The 24627-nt window shown below is 41.5% G+C and overlaps 1 protein-coding gene across 6 annotated transcripts in view; it reads right to left on the bottom strand.

Annotated features, from left to right (window-relative positions):
- PTPRG (protein tyrosine phosphatase receptor type G) overlaps nucleotides 1-24627 on the bottom strand; it is a 584867-nt gene that overhangs the window by 84537 nt on the left and 475703 nt on the right. For 4 of the 6 annotated variants that reach the window (XM_073350970.1, XM_073350965.1, XM_073350968.1 and 1 more), the window contains 2 exons: nucleotides 17753-17885; nucleotides 2882-2968 (listed from right to left, as the gene is read on the bottom strand). In XM_073350970.1, the coding sequence (XP_073207071.1) occupies nucleotides 2882-2968; nucleotides 17753-17885 (220 nt within the window). The remainder of the gene's footprint in view (nucleotides 1-2881; nucleotides 2969-17752; nucleotides 17886-24627) is intronic. The other 2 variants (XM_073350966.1, XM_073350967.1) reach the window with 1 other exon arrangement.

Raw genomic sequence — 24627 nt, 5'->3', positions numbered from 1 at the left:
TTTGGTTCTGTATTTCTACAATGGAGTCTGGTCCATGACTGGGGCTCCTTGGTGCTATGAGTGAGAGAGAGAAAGAGAGAAAGAAAGAGCGAGGAAGCTTTTATTAAAATAATTCAAAACCCAAGAAAATGAAGGATATGAGGTAGGACTAGGACAATACTTCCAGAGGTTTTGTTTTGCATCTGTAATATGGACACCAAGTAGCAATGAATGTTACCATGATTAGGAACTGAGTACTTCTGATTAGAAAACATAGGAGAGTAAACTATTGTAGCGTGTATTACCCTTATCCAATCACAACCTTCCTCCAGCATCATTAGTTTGTAATGTCATTGGCTGACAGCAGCAGAAGAATAGATACTATCCAAGCAGCAGTCTTGGAAAGTTCCCCTTTTTCCAGTTCTCTCCCTGCATCCTCTGTTATCTCTTTTAGCACCTGTGCTTCCATGCTTCTCTTACCAACATGGGCTAAGCAGGAGGGATGAAACTGTTAGTGCAGGTGGCTTTCAGAAATGCTCTCAGATTCTAGATGCCAGTTACCCCTCTGGCATGCAACTGCCCCATCTCTACATGAAATCCTCAAGCCCTGTGCTTAATTTGTGCCAGGGCTGAGCCCCGGCACATCTGGACTTGCTGCATCACTTATGAATGTAAAAAAATGGCTAGCGCCCTGGCACCTAGTTCCTCAAGCCCTAGCACCTCTTACAAATTAACAACTGCTCAAGCCTGACAACTGAAGAAACCCTGGTTAAAAAAACACAGATTCTATTGTTGCTAAAATGGCGAGAATGGCCATTTTAACTTCCCAGGATGGGTTGAGAGAGCTTTTTATTCCCTCCTGCAGCCTTGCAAAGTGCTAAGCTCATATTCAGAGCACAAAGCCCTGTGCTAATACTCCATATTTATGAACAGAGGTGGATTCAATTTTCCATGTACTGTGAGCGACTCACCCCAATCCAGAGCCCATGAAAGGCCCTCTGTATTGGACACTGGACCCATATTAGCACACAAGGGGTGGGGGAGGGCCCGCAGTACACTGCGAATGGAACATAGATAGAATTTCCGGATCTCTGCAGCCCTGCACAGCAGGGCCCGGCACGGGCCTAGAACAAGCCTAGAACGGGCCTAGAATGTTGGGGACCATGAGAAGTGGGCTGGAGATATGGGGTGGAGCACTGTGGTCTAGTGATTAAGGTACTCTACTGGGATTGAGGTCACAGGTGTATTATTCCTGGCTCAGCCACTCAGCTGCTGTGGGATGTTGAGGCATATCACTTTCCCCTCTGTGCTTCCTCCTCCCACCCTTTGTCTGCCTTCTCTGTTTGGACTGCAAGCTCTTTGGGACAGAGACTGTCTCTTGGTATACGTATGCACAGGGAACTGGGCTTGTTTAGTCTGCAGAAGAGAAGAGTGAGGGGGGATTTGATAGCAGCCTTCAACTACCTGAAGGGGGGTTCCACAGAGGATGGAGCTCGGCTGTTCTTGGTGGTGGCAGATGACAGAACAAGGAGAAATGGTCTCAAGTTGCAGTGGGGGAGGTTTAGGTTGGATATTAGGAAACACTATTTCACTAGGAGGGTGGTGAAGCACTGGAATGGGTTACCTAGGGCGGTGGTGGAATCTCCATCCTTAGAGGTTTTTAAGGCCCGGCTTGACAAAGCCCTGGCTGGGATGATTTAGTTGGGGTTGGTCCTGCTTTGAGCAAGGGGTTGGACTAGATGACCTCCTGAGGTCTCTTCCAACCCTAATCTTCTATGACTCTATGATTGTATATTGAGAAAGGAAGCTTTAAGATAAGATCACTCTTGTTCTTGATTATTTCATCCAGCGGTCTGATCCATTCTATGCATTCAGCTAGGTATACTAACTGATTGATTTGAACATTCCTAACCCTATAATTTCATACCCAGAGTGCCTCATGGTGTGAAACTAACTAGTGTTAACATTACTCTGAATGTTGCTATGGGATTGAGAATATGGCCCTTAGATGATTACACTTTACAGTTACATGGAGAGGACGAAAACATGATTTATCTGGCAGCTTCTGTTATCTCACTGTTTTACAATAAATGTATACTGGGACCTCAGGATGCATCTACTTGTATTATCGGATGTTTCATTCACAGTTCTTCCAGGAGAGTACTACCCGACTGAAACTGATCTGTTTATGAGACACCATATTATACAAATAGAGAGACTCTTTAGAGCATCACATAAAAGTATATAACCCAGAAACAGCTCAAACAAGGATGGGGTAATAAACTGTTCCTTGGAGCAGGGGAGAGAAAGGGGCTATACGGTCGTTTTTTTCTTATTTGCAAAATGTTTTTATCTTAAAAAATAATATAAATATTTCACAAAAGAGTCACAATGACAGTTAATAATCTTTTTTAAATGGCCCATTTTCTCATCATCCTTTTAAAAAGTCCCACTTTATATTAAGGTTGAATTTAAAAAGAGTTTAAAAAGGGTAAATAAATGAGTAATAGATGTTTTAATAAATACTCAATTGACTTAACTTGTTATAGCGTCCAATACGGTTATAACCATGCCTTATGGCCTGCTATGACACCTTAATCATCAGCATCACATATTATGCATGTCCGAAACTCACTGTTTGTTAACGCTTTATAAACCAGCTATAAATAGAACCTTAATATGAAGTTTGACCATTTTAAAGATAATGAATCAAACTTATCGGTGGTGTAACCCCTCTGACTTCAAGAGGGTTACTGCAGAAATGAATCTGGCATATATAACAGGTGATTTCAGAATAAGAATTCTGAATGAACAAATTTGGTTAATTTCACATACATACATACATAGTGAGTAAATCACCCCAGGCATTAAAAACTCCCCACCCAACCTGTACCGCCCTCACCTGCTCCCCTTCTCTGTTCTCTCCCCAGAAGGTGGCACTTCATGGAAACGTCGGGGTAAGCCCTTGGACTTTATTTTGTTACACTCTCTAAATAAAAAGAGACAAGAAGTGTATAAACAGGGTTTTTCAGACTGGCTGACAACAATTCTGTATGAGTTCAATTGAGTGATCTACATGGGAAAAAAAAGACACACATCCTCCCATTCAAATGATATCTCTGAATTTCTCTGCTCTTGTCAGACCCATTTTTAAATAACAAAGTTAAAAAGAACACAATACAATATTTTACATTGTCAGATTCTTTGCGGAGACAGACAAAAGGAATTATAAATAGCTGTTAAATCCTGTCTGCCACTATAAAATTTACTATTGTATAAAATTCACTCTATAGTCATGTTAAATATTTTATTATTAAATATGCATCAACATCTTTTGAATAAGAGCCTATCTAAAACTACTCAAGCCAATGGAAGAGCTCCCACTGACTTCAGTGATCTTTCTCCTTAAAGTCCCTGGGGACAAGAAATTCACATAAATGATCTAAGGTTCTGAAAGTCATAAGAGTGTAATGGACATATTGGGTCAGATCCACAGTCTATCTAGTCCAGTATCCTGTTTTCTGACGTGGCTGGTGCCAGATGCTTCCAAGGAAATGAACAGAATAGGGCAATTATTGATTGATCCCATCCCCTGTCATCCATCCCAACTTCTGGCAGTCAGAGGCTTAGACGCACTCAGAGCATGGGGTTGAATGCTTGACCATCTTGGCTAATAGCCACTAACAGACCTCTTATCCTCCATGAATTTATCGAATTCTTTTTTGAACCAAGTTATACTTTTGGCCTTCATAGTATCCTCTAACAACAAATTCCGCAGGTTGACTGTGTGCTGTGTGAAGAAGTACTTCCTTGTGTTTGTTTAAAACCTGCTGCCTATTAATTCTTGTAATTGCCAGGTTCACCTCGGGCACCTTTTTTTTTTAAAAAAATCAACATTTAAAAAGTCTGTTCTGTTTTTTCCTTTAAGCAACATACCATCCAGGATCTGACCAGCTGGAATGACTTAAAAACAGGATTTTTCTTCCTAGGGTAATATTAAAAACTGTCTACAGCATATGGAATAGAGGAACCAAGACTGCTTTTATTCAGTCATCTGGTTTATTTGAGGCTTAATTCTGAGTCCTTTTAACACTTAACATGCTGCATCTCTTTTGCAAGCATGGTTACATATAACAATATCTGCAATATCATACAATTTCATCATCCTCATCCTTTCCCTCAGGATGCTGCTAATTCCTTTCTCTTTTCATCTAGAATGCTGCTGCTCTTTCTAGGACGTCCGCAGCTGGCACTCACTGTAGACAATGCCAGGTACAGTAACAAGCAGAATCAGAGTTTTAGACAATACCTGGAGGCTCTAATAAGCAGCAGCTGTACCAAGCTCTCTTTCTCTTTGTTACTTCAAATAATCACAACATCTATAACCTGTCTCTGCTTTCAGGCTACCAATCACTGTAGAACAGATCAAATGAAACAAACTCAGAACAAATTTGGTTTCCATCAACCAATGGGTTTCGTGACACAGTAGCTACATGCCACAGTGAAAGGCAGGCTATGTCCACATTGCAGTGTGTCACTTTGCTCAGCAGTGAACGGCTCTGGCAGAGGCAGGCAGCAGGGAAAGGCAGCCTATGGCAGTGGGGAGTGGCCAGAGCCTTTCTCCGCTGCTGGAGCTTTTCACTTCAGTGGAAAAAGACTCCAGCAGAAGGGAGGTAGCAGGATACTGCACTGCTAAAAACAGCAGTATAGACGTGGAAAGTACTGCTTCAGGGTATAGAGAACCATGTAGGGAACAGACCCTAGGGTTTTGATGTTTGTGCTTTACTCGCCTAAGCAGTACCTCATTGTCCACTCTGCTCTTGCTACCTGTGCCAGCTGGGTGTGCAGTGTCTACTCTGCACGCTGACTAAGTGTAGACATACCTTTTGTGCCCTTTAACTTAATACACTTTCAAGTGTATGTACAAAGGCACTCTTAGCATGGAGTGAGTGTCCACACAGGGAGTTAGTAATTAATGTCCAGGCATTCTCCCTGTGTAGACAAGCCTTCAGTTACACATCCATCCACCTTGGTTAGATACATCCTGCTCTTGTTTACTTGGCATAAATGTGGAGTTACTCCACATGTACACTGGGACAAATGGGAGGTGAATCCATCCCACCCCAGTGAGCTCTGCGAATCAGATTCACCTCCCATTTGCCTCAGAATACAGAGGAAACAGTGATTTGGCTCAGAATACAGAGGAAACAGTGATTTGGAAATGCAATTAAATACATTTGAGAACATATTTAGAACTAAACAAATTTTCAGTCATGCAGGGCAGGTGTTGAAGCAAATTCAAAAACCTGACACAGTCGGATCATGCTAACACCAGCATAAATGTGGAGTTACTACTGAATTTAATAGAATTACTCAGGTTTACAATAGGATGAGAGCAGAATCTGTCCCACAGTATCTTGAGATGAGTAAATAATAATTTCTGCACTTAAAGTTCCTAAACAGGTTTTTGAAAACCTGTATATAAATAACTAAAGATACTAGTTGCTGAATTTTCTAGACTTCTTCACAGTTCCAGAAATGTCAACTAATGAGTTTTCTCTTTCTAAAGTTCTGGGTGTCTTGGCTTGGCAAAGCCCTCTTCATCTCTCCCACCTACCTTAAAAAAAAAAAAAGAACAATACATTTTGTTTGTTAAAGACACACATGATCATCACACTGTCTAATGGGAAAACTGACAGCTCTTGTAATTCTTACCTAAATAGCTTGCAGGGAAAAGTAAAACTAAAGTGGCTTAAACAAATGCAGAAATAACAGAAGGGGACAATTTTCCATCTCTCTCTCTCTCTCCCCCCCACACACTCACTCCAGTATGTTTAAAAAGCAACCTTTTTACAGATCATCCAGTATGTTTAAAAAGCAACCTTCAGCCAGTGACTCTCTCTCTCTCTCTCTCTCTCTCTCTCTCCTTTTTTGTGTGGGTGGGTGGGGATCTAATGAGCATGAGTTTGTTCAAAAGCTTGAACAAATATCTCCAAGCCAATCCAGCAGCAGGGGGTCCATTACTATAACAACTGACAGCTCCATGTGAATTCTCAAAGGCCCTAAAGTAGCCATTTGGGAAATAGTTACGGAGTAAAAATTTGCAAAGGAATGGCAGTATTAGGTTTCATGTGACAGGGCCCTCGCTACACACAGCTGCCCCTCACTATGTCAGCCATTCAAGCACAAAAAAAACCATGTCACCAGCATCAGAGAGCAGCTGGGGCTCCAGAAGAGATCGTTTTTAGTTCCCCACAACAAGACTGGGATCAAACACCACAAACTAACAACGAATTGAAATAGCTGCAGCACACGGTGCTGTGGGATTACAAGATCTTTTTTTCCCCTGGCCTTCGCATTGTTCTACTCTGAAAAGCTGAAATACAGACAGAAAAGTATTTACACGAATTGTCTCATGTTGTGTCTGAAGCATGAAGAGGACTCCGAGTGATGCTAGAAACTTGAACGAGTAACCAACTGCTGCCCGGAGTTTCAAACTTAAAATGCAGCAATGACCTGCCATTGGCACAATGAGAGCTTCAGCTCTCCACGATATAGAAGAGGTAACTGATCACAGATCTGCCACACCTCAGTGAGCATGAGGATCAGAACACCAAGATATGTCCTGAGTAAGCGAGCACACTATTTCTGTATCTTTACCTCTAGTGGCACTGAAACCAAATACGACTCTTGTCTTTTACATTGTGTACGCCACGTGCAAATAAACTGTGACGTGATTCTCTGCATTGTCTAAACTGGGGAGGGAGAACGTGATGGCGAAACCTACCCAACTCCCCAGAAGGTGATGCTAGGCATCAGATGCCTCCATTTTTAATAGCTTCTCTTTCAGATGGCAGTAACGAGGTGGAAGGGCATGGCATGCGCCGCACCCCCACTGCTCCTTTGGTGAGGAATCACATGGACCAACCAAAGTGCAGGGAGGGGGGCACGATGGACCATGCCACTGCATTCTCCACACTCCATGCAGTACTTTGCACATGTAGACATGCAAAACCCACAGAGGGCTCAGACACCAAGGTGATGGGCTCAAGTATAAGGACGTAGGTAGATGCTATACTGCCAGTGCATGGAAGGAGAGAACATCTGGACATTGCTGAAGGGGGAAGTCTGGAAGGTGATTAAGGAATTGCTGGTGCAGAGGAGGCAGAAACACTGAAGCTGGGATGGTGAATCAAGAGGCAGGTTCAGTGCTGATCAATATGGGGGTAGGGAAACAGACGACAGTCTGGGAGAAAGCGAGCGTGTTTGGGCACTTGTAGGAAGTGCTTAGGCGTCCGACTGAGCTCACATCTCTTCCTATGAATGTTTCTTCTCCTCCAGCCTATGAGGCCACACACTGTGGTTCTGACCCACAGCTCTACTCTCTCCAGACTGTAACAGCATGGCTGCGGGAGGCTTTGTGCTGTCCCAACAGAACCACACCCACATTTTTATTCCTATGCCAACAAAACACACATGATTCTTAACTCACCCTCCTGGGCAAATTTTGCAAGTGCATCCACTGCACATGCTGAGACCTGCACTTGCATGTCAAAAGGATGTGTGTGGAAAACATGTAGGTACAACTTTGGAAACCCGTTGATTAGTTGTTTCCTAAGTCTTGCTGCTTCCTAACCTTTGTTAAAAATGCTAATGGTACACTTTTTGCATGATAGAAACTCAGCACTGAATTTGAATGATTACTTTTACTACACACAAATCTGTAGTTTTCCTTTGAAAAACAATGTTTGGAAAGGTTGGTCCCAGACAAGATCTGGGGCGAGGCTGGGGCAGAGAATGGAGAGAGAAAGTGTGTATGTGAGAGAGATGTAGCAGTTCTTCTTCTCATCATTTTGTTACTGCTATGGGAACATAGCAGATCATGTTTTCCAGCTAGGTTCATAGAATCATAGAATAGAATATCAGGGTTGGAAGGGACCTCAGGAGGTCATCTAGTCCAACCCCCTGCTCAAAGCAGGGCCAATCCCCAGTTTTTGCCCCAGATCCCTAAATGGCCCCCTCAAGGATTGAACTCACAACCCTGGGTTTAGCAGGCCAATGCTCAAACCACTGGGATAGCTTTGAGCAGGGGGTTGGACTTAGATGACCTCCTGAGGTCCCTTCCAACCCTGATATTCTGTTCTATGAGGTCATTCCTTCCACATACAAGGAATGTTGCCACATCTCCACCAAGGATGTTCACATATATCCACTGGTCTGTCAGATACCCACTGACATCCCAACATGCCCATACCAAACCTACACAATGGTCATTTGGATGTCACCATACTTATTATTCTGTCTCATGCCCCTAGATAATACGTGTGAAAAAGATCTCTCAATATAACTGTGTCTTTTTTTGTGAACGAAGTCCCTAGTGAAGAAATGTAGCCACATGGCAAACTGAAAATCATATACTAGTAGAATCCACGGTAAAACAGATATGTTGACCTGCATGATATCATACATGAAAAATTAATGACAGGTTTCAGAGTAACGGCCGTGTTAGTCTGTATTCGCAAAAAGAAAAGGAGTACTTGTGGCACCTTAGAGACTAACCAATTTATTCTCAAATAAATGCTCAAATAAATTGGTTAGTCTCTAAGGTGCCACAAGTACTCCTTTTCTTTTTATGAAAAATTAAGTCTTTCAAGCACAGATGTTAAAATTAATTGTAGCATTAACTATTAAGACTGTGATTCAGGAAAGCACTTATATCTGTGCTTAAGTCCATCCCAATTCAGGACACCACTTAAGCACAAGAGACAAATCTGAGAAACGGACCCTGACTGACGATATGCTGATAAATTATACAGTAATAAATCACTGGGACCAGATGGTATTCACCCAAAAGGAATACAGATATGAAATTGCAGAACTACTAACTGTGCTATGTAATCTATCACTTAAATCAGCTTCTGTACCAGACGACTGGAGGATAGCTAACGTGACACCAATTTGTAAAAAGGCTCCAGAGGTGGTGCTGACAGTTTACAGGCCAGTAAGCCTACCCTCAGAATGAGGCAAATTGGTTGAAACTACAGTAAAGAAAAGAATTATCAGACACATAGGTGAACATGATTTGTTGGGGAAGAGTCAGCATCACTTTTGTAAAGGGAAATCATGTCTCACCAATCTACTAGAATTCTCTGAGGGGGTCAACAAATATGGGACGATACAGTGTAGTTGGACTTTCAGAAAGCCTTTGACAATGTCCTTCTTTTTGCGAATACAGACTAACACGGCTGCTACTCTAAATCTCTCACCAAAGGCTCTTAAACTAAGCAACCATGAGGTAAGACAGGAAACACAGGGTAGGAATAAATGGTCAGTTTTCAGAATGGAGAGAGGTAAAAAGCAGGGTCTCCTCAGGGATCTGTAGTGGGACCAGTGCTGTTCAACATATTCATAAATGATTTGGAAAAAGGGGTCAACAGTGAGGTGGCAAAGTTTGCAGATGATATGCAACTCAAACTACTCAAAATAGTTAAGTCCAAAGCAGACTGTGAAGAATTACAAAGGGATCTCACAAAACTAGCTGACTGGGCAACAAAATGGCAGACGTAATTCCATGTTGATAAATGCAAAGTAATGCACATTGGAAAACATAATCCCAACTATACATACAACATGATGAGGTCTAAACTAGCTGTTACCACTCAAGAAAGAAATCTTGGGAGTCATCGTGGATAGTTCACCGAAAACATCCATTCAACGTGCAGTAGCAGTCAAAAAAGCGAACAGAATGTTAGGAGCCATTAGGAAAGAGATAGATAATAAATCAGAAAATATCATCCTGCCACTATACAAATCTAGGGTACACCCATACCTTGAAAACTGTGTGCAGTTCTGGTCGCCCCATCTCAAAAAAGATATATTAGAATTAAAAAGGTACAGTGAAGGGCCACAGAAACAAAGAGGGGTATGGAACAGTTTCTACATGAGGCGAGATTAAGAAGACTGGGACTATTCAGTTTGGAAAAGAGACAATAGGAGAAATATGATAGAAGTCTATAAAATCATGACCGGTGTGGAGAAAGTGACTAGGGAAGTGTTATTTACTCCTTCACATAACACAAGAACCCGGGGAAATTAATAGGTAGCAGGTTTAAAACAAACACAAGGAAGTACTTCTTCACACCCCAACACACAGTCAACCTGTGGAACTTCATTGCCAGCGGATGTTGTGAAGGCAAAAACTATAACTGTATTCAAAAAAGAACTGGATAAGTTCATGGCGGATAGGTCCCTCAAAGGCTATTAGCCAAGAGGGTCAGGGATGTCACCTCATGCTCTCCGTGTCCCTAGTCCCTGACTGCCAGAAGCTGGGAGTGGACAACAGGGGATGGATCACTGGATGATTGCCTGATCTGTTCATTCCCTCTGGGGCACCTGGCACTGGCCACTGTCAGAAGATGGGATACTGGGCTAGATGGACCACTGGTCTGACCCAGTGTGGCCGTTCTTATGTTCTTAACTTTAAGCATATATTTCAATCTCATCGACATCAGTAGAACTTAATCATGTGCTTCCGTCACGTCCTGATAAAGGATCAGCACCTGAGGTGTTGCTGTAACACCATATCTGCATCTTACTGTATGAAAGTGGTTGCTTGAACAGTTAATTTTTGAATTAATCAGAATCTAGTGGGACTGACGTTTTAGACCAATCTTCGTAAGCAAATATTCTGCACATCTAGAATGACTGGGCACTTACTAGGTTTGAAAATGGCAATTTGTTTCACAGCAAACCGAGCAGTAAAAACAGTTGCTGTGTTCAAGTAGCTAGTTTTCAAAGTTCAATACGGAGCAACTTCAAAATAAGGTTTTTAATTAGAAGAAGAAAGTATTGTGGTTATTCCACTTTAAGGACCGACTGCATGCCAGACTAATCTAGGAGGCTGGCAGAAAGGGAAGCCTGGAAAATTCTGCAGGTTTTATTGAAAGCCATTATTAATAGTGGCTGTGCCAAGGCAAATAATATTTTGTGAAAAAATAAATGGATCTCTCAGGCGATTGGCAATGAGAGAGAGACTCTATCATCTCTAGGGCAAGGATTCAAATCCACCTTGGAAATGCTGAGCATTGTTACCAGCTGGATTGAGACCACCAACCAGTTTTTTGTGGACAACTATTGACGTCACAGAAACAGGCTCTGATTAAAATCGTTTCCTGGACGTTTCAGCAGAGGCACCAAGAGCTAAATTACCCTTTCACTTCTAGAGATGGCTGTCCCTCCAGAAAGGTGTTTTGATGCATTGTGTCAGGGCAGCGTGGGAGAAACTTGTAATGCTATTGCCCATGCTGCGCCTATTCTGTGGACAGACACAAAACTAAACGTGGGCCGTCTAACTTCAGAAAAGATGAACTCCAGACCTGAACTTGGCACTGGGCTATAGCTCCATAATGGCCCTTTGAGAGGATTGAGGACTCAATTGCGCTCAGGTGAGATTTGGCCTGATTCCTCGGTGGGAGACAATGAGTTAAGTCATCTGATGTCAGATGTGTCAGATGACCAGGAGCTGGGTCCCTGACCGAAGTGGCTGCTGGGTCTGTGTTCTGCTGCCAAAAAGGGGACAACAGCTGAGAAAGAAGGTGCCACTGCTGAAGAGGCCGAAGAAGGGAAGCTGCTAACAGAGCTCGGTCGCAGGGAGAAGAGACTACACCCTGCAAGGGGTGGACTTTTGGGATCTAGCCAGAGAGCCAAGTCACTGTAGTGACTATGCAGAGGACTGGGAACAGTTCAGCCAGTCGTCTGCTGAACTTCCCAGGCCAGTGAGAGCACAGGCTGACTGAAAAAAAAAAATGGATCCATCCCCCCTGAATTTTGGAAAAGATTGGATCGGTACCAAAACCTTTCAGCTCTGGCCCTTCTCTGTCCAAAACGTCAGTACTCAGTGCCATCAAGACGGCAGGCAAAATTTTCAAAAGTGCTTCAGTGACTTTTGAACCTACATCCCATTTTCAAAAATGACTTAGGTACTTGGAAGCCTAAGTCCTATTGACTTTCAGGGAGACTTAGATACCTAAGTCCTTTTTGAAAATGGGACTGGGTGCTTTTGAAAATGTTGCCTAGACTCTTCCAAGAGTGAGACATTCAGTAGAGACAGGAACGTTTTTAAGTACATTGAAAGTAGGTTCTCTTATTAAACTAAACAAGCAATTTTAGAAATGCTGTGAATTTGCAATATAACAGCAATATTCACTTTTCAGCAAAGTACATCAGACAAAATACAGTATCATGGGTATTCATAAGAGAAAACCCATAAAATGATCAAACAACAGCTCCACCACTGGTCTGACAGAAATCTCCCTCACTTCCAATAGGTTCCAACCCAGGCTGCAGTGTAGAGTTCAATATCGAACGGTAGCTCTCCTAGAGAACGTTCATTAGTAGTGGTAATTATAACAACAGTACTTGGCTCTTACCTAGCACTTTTCACCTGTAGATTTACAGACGAGGCTAAGCATTTTATCACTAACACACCAGTTGGGAAACAGGCCTGGCCCTGAGATATTAAGGGCCTAATCTTGCTCTCACTGAAGTCAATGAGATCTCTGCCATTGAGCTTGAGGGTACTACTATCTAACACTCAGTGGTTTGCCCAGGGTCAGACAATGAATCAATGACAGAGTGGGAAAAAGAACGCAGATCTCCTGACTCACTCAAACTCTATAGAAGGCTATTAAAAAAACCCACAGAAAAAAAGTTCCTATCGAACTTTTGCCCAAGGAAGTTAAAATCATTTCCCCCCAAGCAAAGACCATGTGATTACAAACAAGCACTGCAAGCTAGCTTTGCGCGCGGAAAGGCAACAGCTGTGTTGCTCCAGAAATCCCTCCTGAATGTAAACATATTAGCACTGTATAAACAGCTTGATTTAATAAGAAAGGCAGTACGATGTTCCTGCTTTGTCTTCAGGATCACAACGTTGACAACTGCAATAATTCAAAGGTGAATTATGGTATCCACTGAAAAGAGGGGAAAAGAAAACTCTCAAGCTATACTTGTGAATTAATTTCCTCCTCTTAGCTGAAAATGAGAAATGGATATAATTTAGTTCCTATTTAAAAATTGCTGTTGGCTAAAACTCTAAAATGTTAATTGCTTCTTAACAGTGTCTGCGTGTTTTACCCTTTTTAAACTGCTCTCTATGGCGTGGTATTGTTTTGAATAAAGGCACAAACAAAAACATCTGACAGACAATGAAAGGTCACCAGTCACATGAAATACCATTTTATTTCACTGTAAAGCTCAGAGACAAGAACTCATTGCATGTCTAAATATGTCGTGTGTTCCCAGAATAATGTAGCCATCTCCCTGCTCCTCTATGAAACAGACGTACAAAGAGGATTCTGGCATCAACATGCAGAACTAGTGACACCAAGTATCCCGCTTACCTTCACAGTTCTAATGATTGATAATACCAGTCCCACCATATAGAGGGTTAATCTGCGATAGAGTTTACTGAAATCGGCTGTGTAACCATTAACATGTCTCATGCCATATCAGGGCACAGCACGGCACACAAATTGGTTTGCTGTATGAAAAGTTAAGCGTACAGTCTCTTGCTCACATACACACACACACACACACAGAGGTCTGGAGGCTAGAAGTATGGAATATTTCATTCAATTCTCAAAGCACAGAGAAAGGGATCCTATGCACACATAAGCACATCCAAACCTTTTGGTTTGTTCCCATCAGTACTTCTGTGACTAGCAACTGACTGTCTAGATATCCTTCCTGCAAACCAGTGTGATTATGTTCATGACTAGACTCTCACCTTCCCTCAGTATTCCTATGCTAACTGTCACTGGAACACATACTTTATTTAGCAGGAGTGGGGTACTACTGATCCAAGCACAGTCTGGATAAGCATTGTGCTAGTTTGCCTTTGCCACTCTACTAATGCCCCTCATTCCAGGCATAAAACAAGTCATCTTGTTTTAGACCTTGTGTGAACAGGCATTCCAGTCATCATGTCCACTAGCACTAAAGATCAGATTGCCAAACTCATTTTCAAATGTGAATAAAGATGTGAACCAAGGTATACACAAGTGAAATGTTAAATGATGGACTTCTCATTCCTCCTACTCCAGCAACCACAGGTTCACAATCAACACCAGTAAAGTTTCAAGCCAATTCTGTTATAATACAAAGATTGGGTTTCTGGTTGTCCTGTGGATATCTGAGGAAGCTATCAGCTCATTGTTCTGGGGTATCAGACAATGGGATTTATGCTGACATTTTATTTGCCTCTATAATAATGCAAAAAAACCTCACAAAAACCAAAGCCCGCTTTGCACTGCAGCTTCATTAAAAAAATGTTAAGACTAAGAAAATGAGTGTAAAAAAGAGGCCAAATTTGCTGGATGTATGTTGTAATGTCTTTTCTTGACTTCAGATGGTAGCAGTGCTAGAGAGAATAAAGTGACCTCCTCATTCAAAGATCAGTCATGTCACAGTCTCCATTTGTCCAATCTCCTTCAGGCAAAGGGAGTAGGAAGCACAAATTGCCCCTGCAAATCAAGAATCTCATATAGAAGTGGGACAAACCACTCTCAAATATCTCCAACTGTAAAGATTTTCTACTGAATACTATATTGAAGTTCAACACCTTAAAAGGTGGGAAAAGCTTAGAAAAACAGAGACTGTCTTCTGCTCTTTCAATTTCCAAACTGTTCCCTTCCATTTACATAATATGAAACATTTCATATATAGAACATGAAATGACAATTGCAAAGGATCAGAACAGAGTTAATTTTGTTATATATATTCACAAACAAAAAAATCTAACTCCTTATTTAGACCTCTAGATGCTAGGGCATCGATACAATGCAAACAACCAGAAGGCTTTGCTCTGCTTCAATGTTCTATTTATGTCACCTCTGTTCTCAAATCATCTAGTCTCTCAAATGCCCAAAAGTGAAAATATCAAGTTGTTTTACCCTCAAAATGCATTGCTAAAGGGTAATCCATGTCTCTTCTGAATTTTCTAATTCTCGGTAGGAGTTTCCTAATGCTTTTCTCACACAAGAACAAAGAATCGCTGGACAGGAAAAGACCACTTGGACCAACACGTCTGTCCCCTTGAGGATTATCTTTTCTTAACAACTGGTTTTTGTGCTTATACTTCAGTAGCATGTTTCTCACTCTGAAAAATCCGTCTCATACTCATTTTCATGCTATTTGCTTTGATGGCCTTATTTAGCAAATTATTCCATATGTTGCCCATTTCACTTTAAGTATTTCTTTCTGAAGACCCAGTTTATCTTAATTTCCTAACTTTTAGATTAGATTGCGTGGGTGGTTTTATTTTAAATGCCCACCAATGTAAATACGTTATTTTTCCTAAGGAAAGTGAAGAAACTGAAAAGGGCACTCAAAATGAAGTGGAACCACTTCATTGCCAATGCTCTGTACAGTCAGAAATATCACTGCATACAATTGGTGTTATAGCTCTTGTTAATTCATTCCAGAACCCTGTTTGCCTTTCTTATTGCATTTGTATACTAGTTTCATAGCCTCAAGGACTTTCATACACAAAATCTTAAATTAATTCCTACTCGGTATATATGGCATGTCTGTTAACATCTAATGCGTACCCTTCTGGTTTGGTTATTAACTCCAAATTTGTTATTTTATATTTGTTCATAAATACCTTTAGACCGATAATCACATCCATATATTTGTGCTTCATGTAGAGGTCCAAATGTATATTTTTTATGTCTAAAGTAATATTGAATCTCCTTGAGTTTTCAGTGTAGATTACATACACTGAGAGGCTCTCCATTATTGTGATGGGGTATAATGTCTGGTTTTCATAATTCTTATCAATCTGTTAACAAATGGTTTATTACTCATGCAAATTATAGAATAGACAAAGACTAGTTCCTGTGCCTTTATGCTATCAAATAAGTAACTGAATTTCAATTAAAGTCTTTCCCCATGTTTCTTCCTTGCTCTATGTAGTTTTTTGTAAGTACTGAACAAATAAAATGTTTCAAGTGACTTTTTAGGAGAGTTAAAGGAGAACGTGTTGAACCTCAGTTATATTTTAATTGTAGTCACCCATAGTATAGCCATCTCCGTTAAAAGCATTTACTAACGGTTGCTCTACAGATATTGGTGATGAAGCAGGCACTGCAATTCTACTGCATATCTTCGAGCAAAGTTTTGCTACTGCTTCAGCAAATCCAACACTAGTTTTCTCAATTACTCCTCACAGTGCCTTAGTGAAATTGTACCAAAAGTACCAACGTTTCCCAAATAAAAGATATCATCTCCCAGCACCATGCACCCATTTTCCTGGATGATTCCTATTATGATTTTCTTTCAACCTCAAAGGCTTTTTTCTGAGAAGGGCCTTTTAAATCACTGTGAGATAAATGAAAAGGAGTACTTGTGGCACCTTAGAGACTAACCAATTTATTTGAGCATAAGCTTTCGTGAGCTACAGCTCACTTCAAAGTTAATCCTTAACTAAAGTTAATCCTTTGTAAATTTGTGCTCAACCATTGAAGAAAAATGGTTTAAAAGACTAACAGTGAAAACTCAAGTTCTTTTGATACAGACCCAAACCAAAACCAACACTGATACTACTGACACCAGCAATGAACATTGCACCCAAATCCAACACGCTGATCTGTGCTAGAACCCTGAAATTGCCTTTTCCCACTTCCCAGCCTTGGTTACTCCATCTAAACATCTGGGTCCCCATGACAGCAAGTGGATCTGAAACCCCTGGAGCTCTGGACTGGGATGGCAAAGATTTAACCAGTAGAGACCTGCTGTTTCCTGGACCTGCTATTTAAATCTTTCCTTTCTGGACAGGCACTCCAGGGCTTTTTGAACTAGTCATCCCTCCAGTCCTTCAGGATCCAGATTCTCTTCTAGAAAAGAAATGGTAAATTCCATAGCAGAAAAGCCTGGGCCTCTCCTCAGAGCCTGTCTTGCACAGAAGTACATGCTAAGGTAAACGCTAGCAAATAACTTTATCTCAACAGAAGACAAAAGATGCAGTGGCTTCAGGTACATCTAGAAAGATGCTTTAGAATCAAATCTGTTTTAAGGTCTAAAATGAGATGAGTTTAGTGATGCTAAACCTAGTTCCCCCATGGGGGAACTATCATCCCCATCATTAAAAACTAATATACAACTTGGCCTAACCAACAGGATCTCTTCAGAAGAGGCAATCTAAAGGGTTTGTTTTTATTGTATTTTATTCCCATAGGCTTTACTATGTGTTTTATTACAGTAGTATCTGGGCACCTCACTAATATTACAGAGCTAATCCCCAAAACACTGCTATGAGGTAGACAAGGATTATTGTCCTCAATGTACAGATGGGGAAACTGAGGCACAGAACTCTTAAGGGAATTGTCCAAGATCATACAGGGAGTCTGTGGCCAAGACAGGTCTAGAACTCAGAGCCCCGGTTCAATGAGCCTTTTTCGCAAGACCATCTTTCCCGAAGGTCAGGATTGACGTGCGTTCTTACAGGTATTTAAGGAGAGGTAATTGAGGAAACACTAGTCTGTGCTACAAGTGGTTTTGGCCATTGCTACCACTAATCTCATTTTCATGACACAAAAATTAATACACGAGACACTTGAAATAGTTAACGAATACAGCTGTCCTAACACCTCTAGAGATATCATCCATCATCGTCACAGCCAGTAAAATAAAAATTACAGAGGCATATTAAAAAGACACTCCCAACAGTCTTTTAAATCACAATCAGTTCCCAATGTAAAGGAAACGGGCTCACCTCCAGTAAACCAGCACAGCAAGAAGAAGAATGAGGCACACAAAGGTCAGGGCTGATACCACAATCAGAGGGATGATCCATTCCATTTTGCCAGGAGAAGGTCTGGTTGCCATACCGGAGCTATTCTTGTCTGCTGTAATGAACATAATCAGTACCAGTAAATAGAATGATGCTACAATGGCTACATTTATACACAAAATTAAAACTGCTGTCACTCCAGTTTCACTCCAGTTCACATGATGTGAGCAAATAATCAGAGAATGGACCTTCAAAAAAGCGAGTCGCTTAATTCTTCACTTTCATATAAGCATTACAGCATGAAAGTATGGTGCATATACAATGCCTCAACTGGATTCTACTACTGTACCTAGTTGCAATCTTAACTTTACTTACCCACAATTTTAGGGCCAGATCCTGCAAACAGGATCCAAGCGTTACTCTTACCATCATAAGTCGTTCCCCCAGCTCAATGAATTAAGAGCTCTGCTTGGTAAGTAAAGTTTGCAGGTTCATGCCCCTTGTTTGTAAGTGCTTTGGGGCAGGGAATGTGTCTTACTCTTTTACAAAGCTCTATGTAAAATTTACTTTAATGTATGCATTATTGTAATAACTGCACTTAGAAAAAACTTCAACCCATTATCAATCCAGTAGCATGTCATAATGCTCGGTGAATTGTTAAGGTCTGTTGAGTTAGTACATACGAAGGTACTTTTAGAACATTGATTATTGAAATGGGTGGACAGATGGAACCTGTTGCAATCCACTGTGGAAACCCTTACTTCTCAGGTTTTATACAAAATAAAACTATGGCAAGATCCTGGCAGCTGATATCAGGATGAGTCAGCAGAACTAACACTAGGATGATAGGGCCTTGCATACACGAAAGTAGAGGCCTCAGTCAGGTATTGGGACCTATTGTTCTAGGAACTGTATACACATATAATGACAAGAGGGACCCCGTCCCACGATAACTTACATTTTAAGGACCATTCCGTATTTCAAAAAGCCCTCTAACTTGTGCAAATTCACAAACTGTTGAAAAGTGAAACTTTTTTGCACAATAGTTTAAGTGAAAAATTATTGGGTGCAGTTTCTGTCATTCATTTTGCATTCCTTAACAAACAGCCTGCGGCTGTTCCACAAATGTCAATAAGAAGCAGCAGGGTAAGGAAGATTGTAAATGGCTTCAGATCAGAACAAAGATAGAAAAATACACACTTGACTTTTTGTTTATTCCCTCTCACCCCCGCCATGTGTTTTCTCTGACTAGAACAATTCCATGCCCTTGTTCCGTACTGTATTATCATCTCTTCTGAAACAGAAGCAAATCTTACCAGAGAAACATAATTGCCTTTTCACCATAGGTAGGCAAAACACGGATAATTGGATGTCACATAATATGAAGTCATACTCTATTTTAATAGCATTTAGATTGTACTCCTCCGTAGGCAGGAGTAAAATTCAAACAACATGGAAGTAAAGGTTAATTGTAAATGCTTTTGCCAGACGGCTGAAAACAGAGCAAGACCATAGGCTGCTGCAAGCCCAGCAAGAAATCTTTCTAGTTTTAAGAAATAGGCTGATGGAGGTAATGCCCTTTGGCAGGCAAGCCTAAATGAGGTGCTAATCAGAGGGATTTTGGGGGGAAGAGAACGTGTACTGAGTGCAGAATTGATCACAAGAGAGATGAGTAGCCAATATCATTCCTAGTCTCTAACCTCAATGAATAAAGGTTGCAGAGGGCACCGGCTTCTTGCTAACTTGTCTCAGAAACATTATTCACAGTTTTTATTTAGAACTTGTGTGCGCTATACATTAGAGCTTATAATCTATTTCACATTGTCTGCTTTAGTCATTGCAACACACTAACAGTGCACCACGATTAAGATATTTGATTTCATTTAGTAGCTGAAGCAAGAACAATCTTTTCATCAGTGGAACTCAAATCGCTTTAAAAATAATTAAGCATCAAAACTCATGTGGGGGAGGGGGGGAAGGGGTACTACTGAGTGGTAGAGAAGAGCAAATTAAAACATATGGTCCATTAAAATTTACTAGGAAAGTGAAATAGCACCAGCAACCCCATGCCAGATAGAATATTACTTCACTTCTTTCCTACAAGGTGTGTGTTCCATACATGATCCTCTCCTTATGCTTCGGCATAAAAATGTATATTTCAGCTCGTATGAAATAAATTACATCCCTTAGTAAACACATCCTGACTTAGAGTTTTGACACACCGTAATTAAGTACAATACTTTTGTAATATTCATTATGTTTCTTTTATTTATTCTACTGGGGAGATTGTGCTTATCTGACCTCTCATACCTGTCTTGCCACGGATGTGAAAAAAAGAAAGAGCTCAATATGTCAAAGGTAGCACAATTCACTGATGCTGATGGCTGAGGCTGAGATTCCAAGTGGAAATGGCCAAGCAACAATCTGCCACTCGAGAGAGAAAATCAGTTTCTTGGTTTTGAAGAGAAACTTTAAGTGTTTTTAACTGCTTAAGCGATGTTTGGAGTGAACTGAAATAAAAACATCAGCGACAGTTGCTGTAAGATGAGTGTTGATGTTCGAAGACTTTAGCAGTACATCTGGACGCCAGCAGGTGCCTTCTTCGGTACAGGGGAAGAGAAGCAGATTATAAGACAGCAGGCTGGGTAACAGGAAAAAATTGTTGAGGAAATGATACATTGAAAAGAAAGATACAGAGCTGTATACTTCTCTGCACTCGGCCTTTCAATCTTTCATTTTTAAACTGAGAACACCGAGCAGCGGTAGAGCAAATAATGTACCCTCGTTGTAACTGTGCCCAGGATATGCCTTACTTCGGCATAAAACAAAACAAAACCAAACCCATGGACAAGGAAACTCCAATTTTGCTAAGAAATGTAAACAGTTTCCAGTGGCATATGTCATTGTTGAATTAATTCAGTTTGCCTTTTACTGGCTTGGAATTCATCCCAGTAGGAAGGCATAAAAACTATTATAGCATATCTGCTTCAGGAAGCCCTACACAACATGAGCTCAGGCAGTTCAAAATCCACTTTTCAGTGTGCGGAAGGGTGTAGGTAGACATAACAATCACTGTCTTGAGAAACACTTATTCAGCACTTTCATCTATTTCAGGACTTGGCACAGGAAATTGGAGCGAGAGAGAACAACAAAGGGTGCTTTGGCATGGGGATTTATTGACAAAGGTCAATGGGAGAAAGAGAAATTCTACAGTCAGAAAATTCTAGTCTCTAAAGCTTTCTCCCTGAGAATATAAAAATGTTTATTCTCCAAATGTAATGCCACTTGTCACAATAAGCAACAGTTGCTGGTAACATATTACCTACCTTACCTATGCCTTGCTGAAACTTCCCCTTTATCATCCCTTGACACCGCATAAACCTCCAATGCAGACAAAGTTCTGTTTGTCATATAATTTTAGATACAGATAACCAAGACAATAGATATGTTCTGAATCCAACAAAATGTCATTTTTCCAACAGAGCTGTCTCATATCATCCACTCATTCAAATGAAAGCCAATTGTCAGTCATTCCTTTGAGTAAACTAGACTACACGCTGATTCAAAATGGTCAGTTAATAGCACTCAAAGATAACGTCAGTCATTCTAAGGGTTGAAATGTGAGACGTTTTTAAAATGTTTTTTAAAATGTCATCATGCTGAAATTTTTTTACTTATTTATTTATAGGCATTTCTTCAGTGCTCATTCCTATTGACTCCTATAACACTTAAACGTGTCATTTCATTATTTAATAAACTAATGTTGATGACCCCTAACCAATAAAGTCCTCTAGATTCACACTGTTCTTCTGAATAAGATCTCCTCGTGTAATCCAGTTCTTCTATTTACCAGCATTCAAACCCTATTACTATATGCTTCTACAATTTGCCAAGCAAAACAGCTCAAGAGTCACATGAAAATACAACTTAATAATTCTTGCACATATGGAGAAAGAGAATTATACAGATGTTTAATTATCCTAATGAGATTATCCCCAAAAGGCTTTGGTAACCTCAGCCCCAGTGAATATTGTTCTGAAAACCAAAGCACTGAAGTCCTATACTGAGACTAAAAAAGGTTTAGCATGCCTAACATGATCTCACTATAAAGCTCTCTTGTGAGCAAACTTGTGTGAAGCTTTGTAACCCCGTAGGGAATAGGGAGGAGTTCCTATCAAATGGAATCCCGCGGGGCCAGGGTCTAGATCTATATTGTTTTCAAGTGATGCTCATGACCCAGTCTAAAGCATCAACTGGAAATATGTTAAATTTGTTGATGACAGAGGTGGAAAGTGAATACATTATCTTGTATCAAATAGGATTTGTTTAAGCTTCCAACATGGCAAATCAAAGTTCTGCTGATTAATACCAGTGATTGCATGTTAAGACTGAATCATGCTTTTTGTGCAGAATACCACTGTAATTGCAGCTCCTTCTAATTTCCAGATTTAAAAAATCCTGAATAATTCTGAACAGCTGTGTATTTTACAGTTGCAGATCAAGACACAATCAGGCAAAAAACACAATAGAGAGGGATGAGCAAAAAACTGAAACAGGAGCATGTGAGCAAGCACTCAATAGCAGAAGGAACCATTAACGTTGGCCAGTAACACCAGACAAGAGGGGGCCAATGCCATTCAGAATATAATGACATGGCCCCAGGAAAAGTATGTATATGTGCGTGTGAAATAAGCGCTAAAAGAAAATGAGCCTTCCTGCACTAATTGGTCTCTCTTTCCCCATAATTTCTCATGCGTTCCCATTCTCCTCTAGTCAGCTGTGCTTCCCCTCTCAGTTCTCTCCTTACGCACGGCTAATTTGGTCCCCTATAATTAATTTTGCAAGTGTACATTGTTATAAAACAATGTTCTACTCTTTAAAATGATACAATTTTCCACTCAAAAACCCCATCAAAATAACTTGACAGCGAATTTTGCTTTTCAGGTTCGCTGTATAAATGAAAGTATCCGAAAAAAGCTGCTTTGTCCTCTAGAGACCATAATCAACTGCACAGACTTTCTTTTTTGCACATCTTGGGAGTGCTTTGCACGTTTTTTTCACCCGTACTAGTTCTCAGCAATGCTTTAAGAAACTTCCTCCCACCCCAGTCACCTAAGGATGCTAACTTTCACAAACTTTGATCTAATGACATGCTTATCTCAGTGTTCCAAAAGCCACGTAAGGCCTGCAAACCACTAGCTGTGACAGTCGTGTTTGCTCATGCAAGGAGTCTCATTGAAGACAACTCATGCATGAGCAAAGGACGGGTCTCTTTGCATGAATGAAGGGTTTTCCAGAATCAAGGGAATAAACGAGGTAGTTTTAGGGCATTTGAGTAGCGTTTTGGGTGTGTTGTGTATTGACATGTGTACTTGAAGACATAATTGAAGGAAAGCTAAGGTGAGTTTGCATTTAGTGCTGGGAGTGGTCAGTTCCACTGTCATGCTTCTCCACAGTGGGAGTCCATTCAACAGCCTAGATTGGGGTGGGCAAACTTTTTGGCCTGAGGGCCACATCTGGGTATGGAAATTGTACGGTAGGCCATGAATGCTCACAAAATTGGGAGTTGGAGCGCGGGAGCGGGTGAGGACTCTGGCATGGGGCCAGAAATGAGGAGTGGTTCCCGGCCACTGGGAGCTGCAGGGGCAGCACTCGGGGTAGGGGCAGCGTGTGGAGCCCCCTGGCTGCCCCTATGCATAGGAACCGGAGGGGGGACATGCTGCTGCTTCTGGGAGCTGCATGGAGCAGGGCAAGCCCCGGATCCCACTCCCCGGCGGGATCTCGAGGGCTGGATTAAAATGCCTGGAGGGCCAGATGCAGCCCCCAAGCCATAGTTTGCCCACCCCTGGCCTAGACCCAGTTCCTGGGAAAGTTCCATCTCCTGCACTCGCTAAGTGCAAAGTTTCATCACCCCAGTCGGAGTGCAGTGGTCAGGGGTGGTCAGGGTTGTAGAGTAAGGGGAAAATTATCTCTCCTCCCCCGTGACTGCAGTGCTTATGACCCTCCTCCTCCAGAAAGGGCAGAGCAGTGCTCTAAGGATCCTCCTGGGCTGAAACCGTGGGGCATCAGCACACTCAGCTCCCACCTTTGACGCAGGAAAGTTCATTCGAGAGTTCCCCACCCTGAGGCTGGGGGATGCCATAATACCCAATGCTCCACTTTCCCCTCACAGGAGCAGCAGGGGACTTTCCTCTGAGGTCCTCGCTCAACAACAACAAAAAAAAGGTATTCAGTTGCCAAAGGGCTTCCTCCCCGGGTTGCACACAAATGTTTCCTGGAAGGGATTTATCCCAAGATTCTTTCATGGTAGGGCAGGGTGTTCAGGAGTCCAGGGCCCATCCCACTCGCGTGGTTACTCTTCTTCCCTCACCCGCAGCTGGGCATTGCCTCTTCAGCCTGTGACTCCCCTCCCATTCCTCACCCCGACCCCCTGTGTGCTCTATGTGGAAATCAGGATAAAAAAGGAAAGCTTCCAAAGGTGCAGAATCTCTTCCTGAGAGAGACGGGAGCTCTCTCCCTTTCCTCTTCCGGCTTGGAAGAGCCAGGCCTCCTCAGCCATTTCAGTTTCAGTTATCTGAATGTACTGAACAAATTCCTGGGGAACCTGCCCTTAGCAAGCAACCAGTCCCTGAAGGAGGCCATTGGAACAAAGGTTCACATGATGACACGATGGAGGACTTCACTGAGGAGATGCTGAAGGATAAGCCTTTTCCTCTCTGCCAAGATATACAGATATATAAAGGGATCCAGATTCTAAGTCTTCCATCCCTCAGGGCTATGACAAACACTGCAAAACTCCATCAAGACACAGCAAAGAAGAGTTGGTCCTTCCCAAAGATTGACTCAATGGTCACTAG

Source organism: Lepidochelys kempii, chromosome 7, assembly GCF_965140265.1.
Source record: "Lepidochelys kempii isolate rLepKem1 chromosome 7, rLepKem1.hap2, whole genome shotgun sequence".
NCBI lineage: Eukaryota > Metazoa > Chordata > Testudines > Cheloniidae > Lepidochelys > Lepidochelys kempii.
The sequence above is the reverse complement of the archived record's forward strand: the minus strand, read 5'-3'. Positions and strand labels throughout refer to the sequence as shown.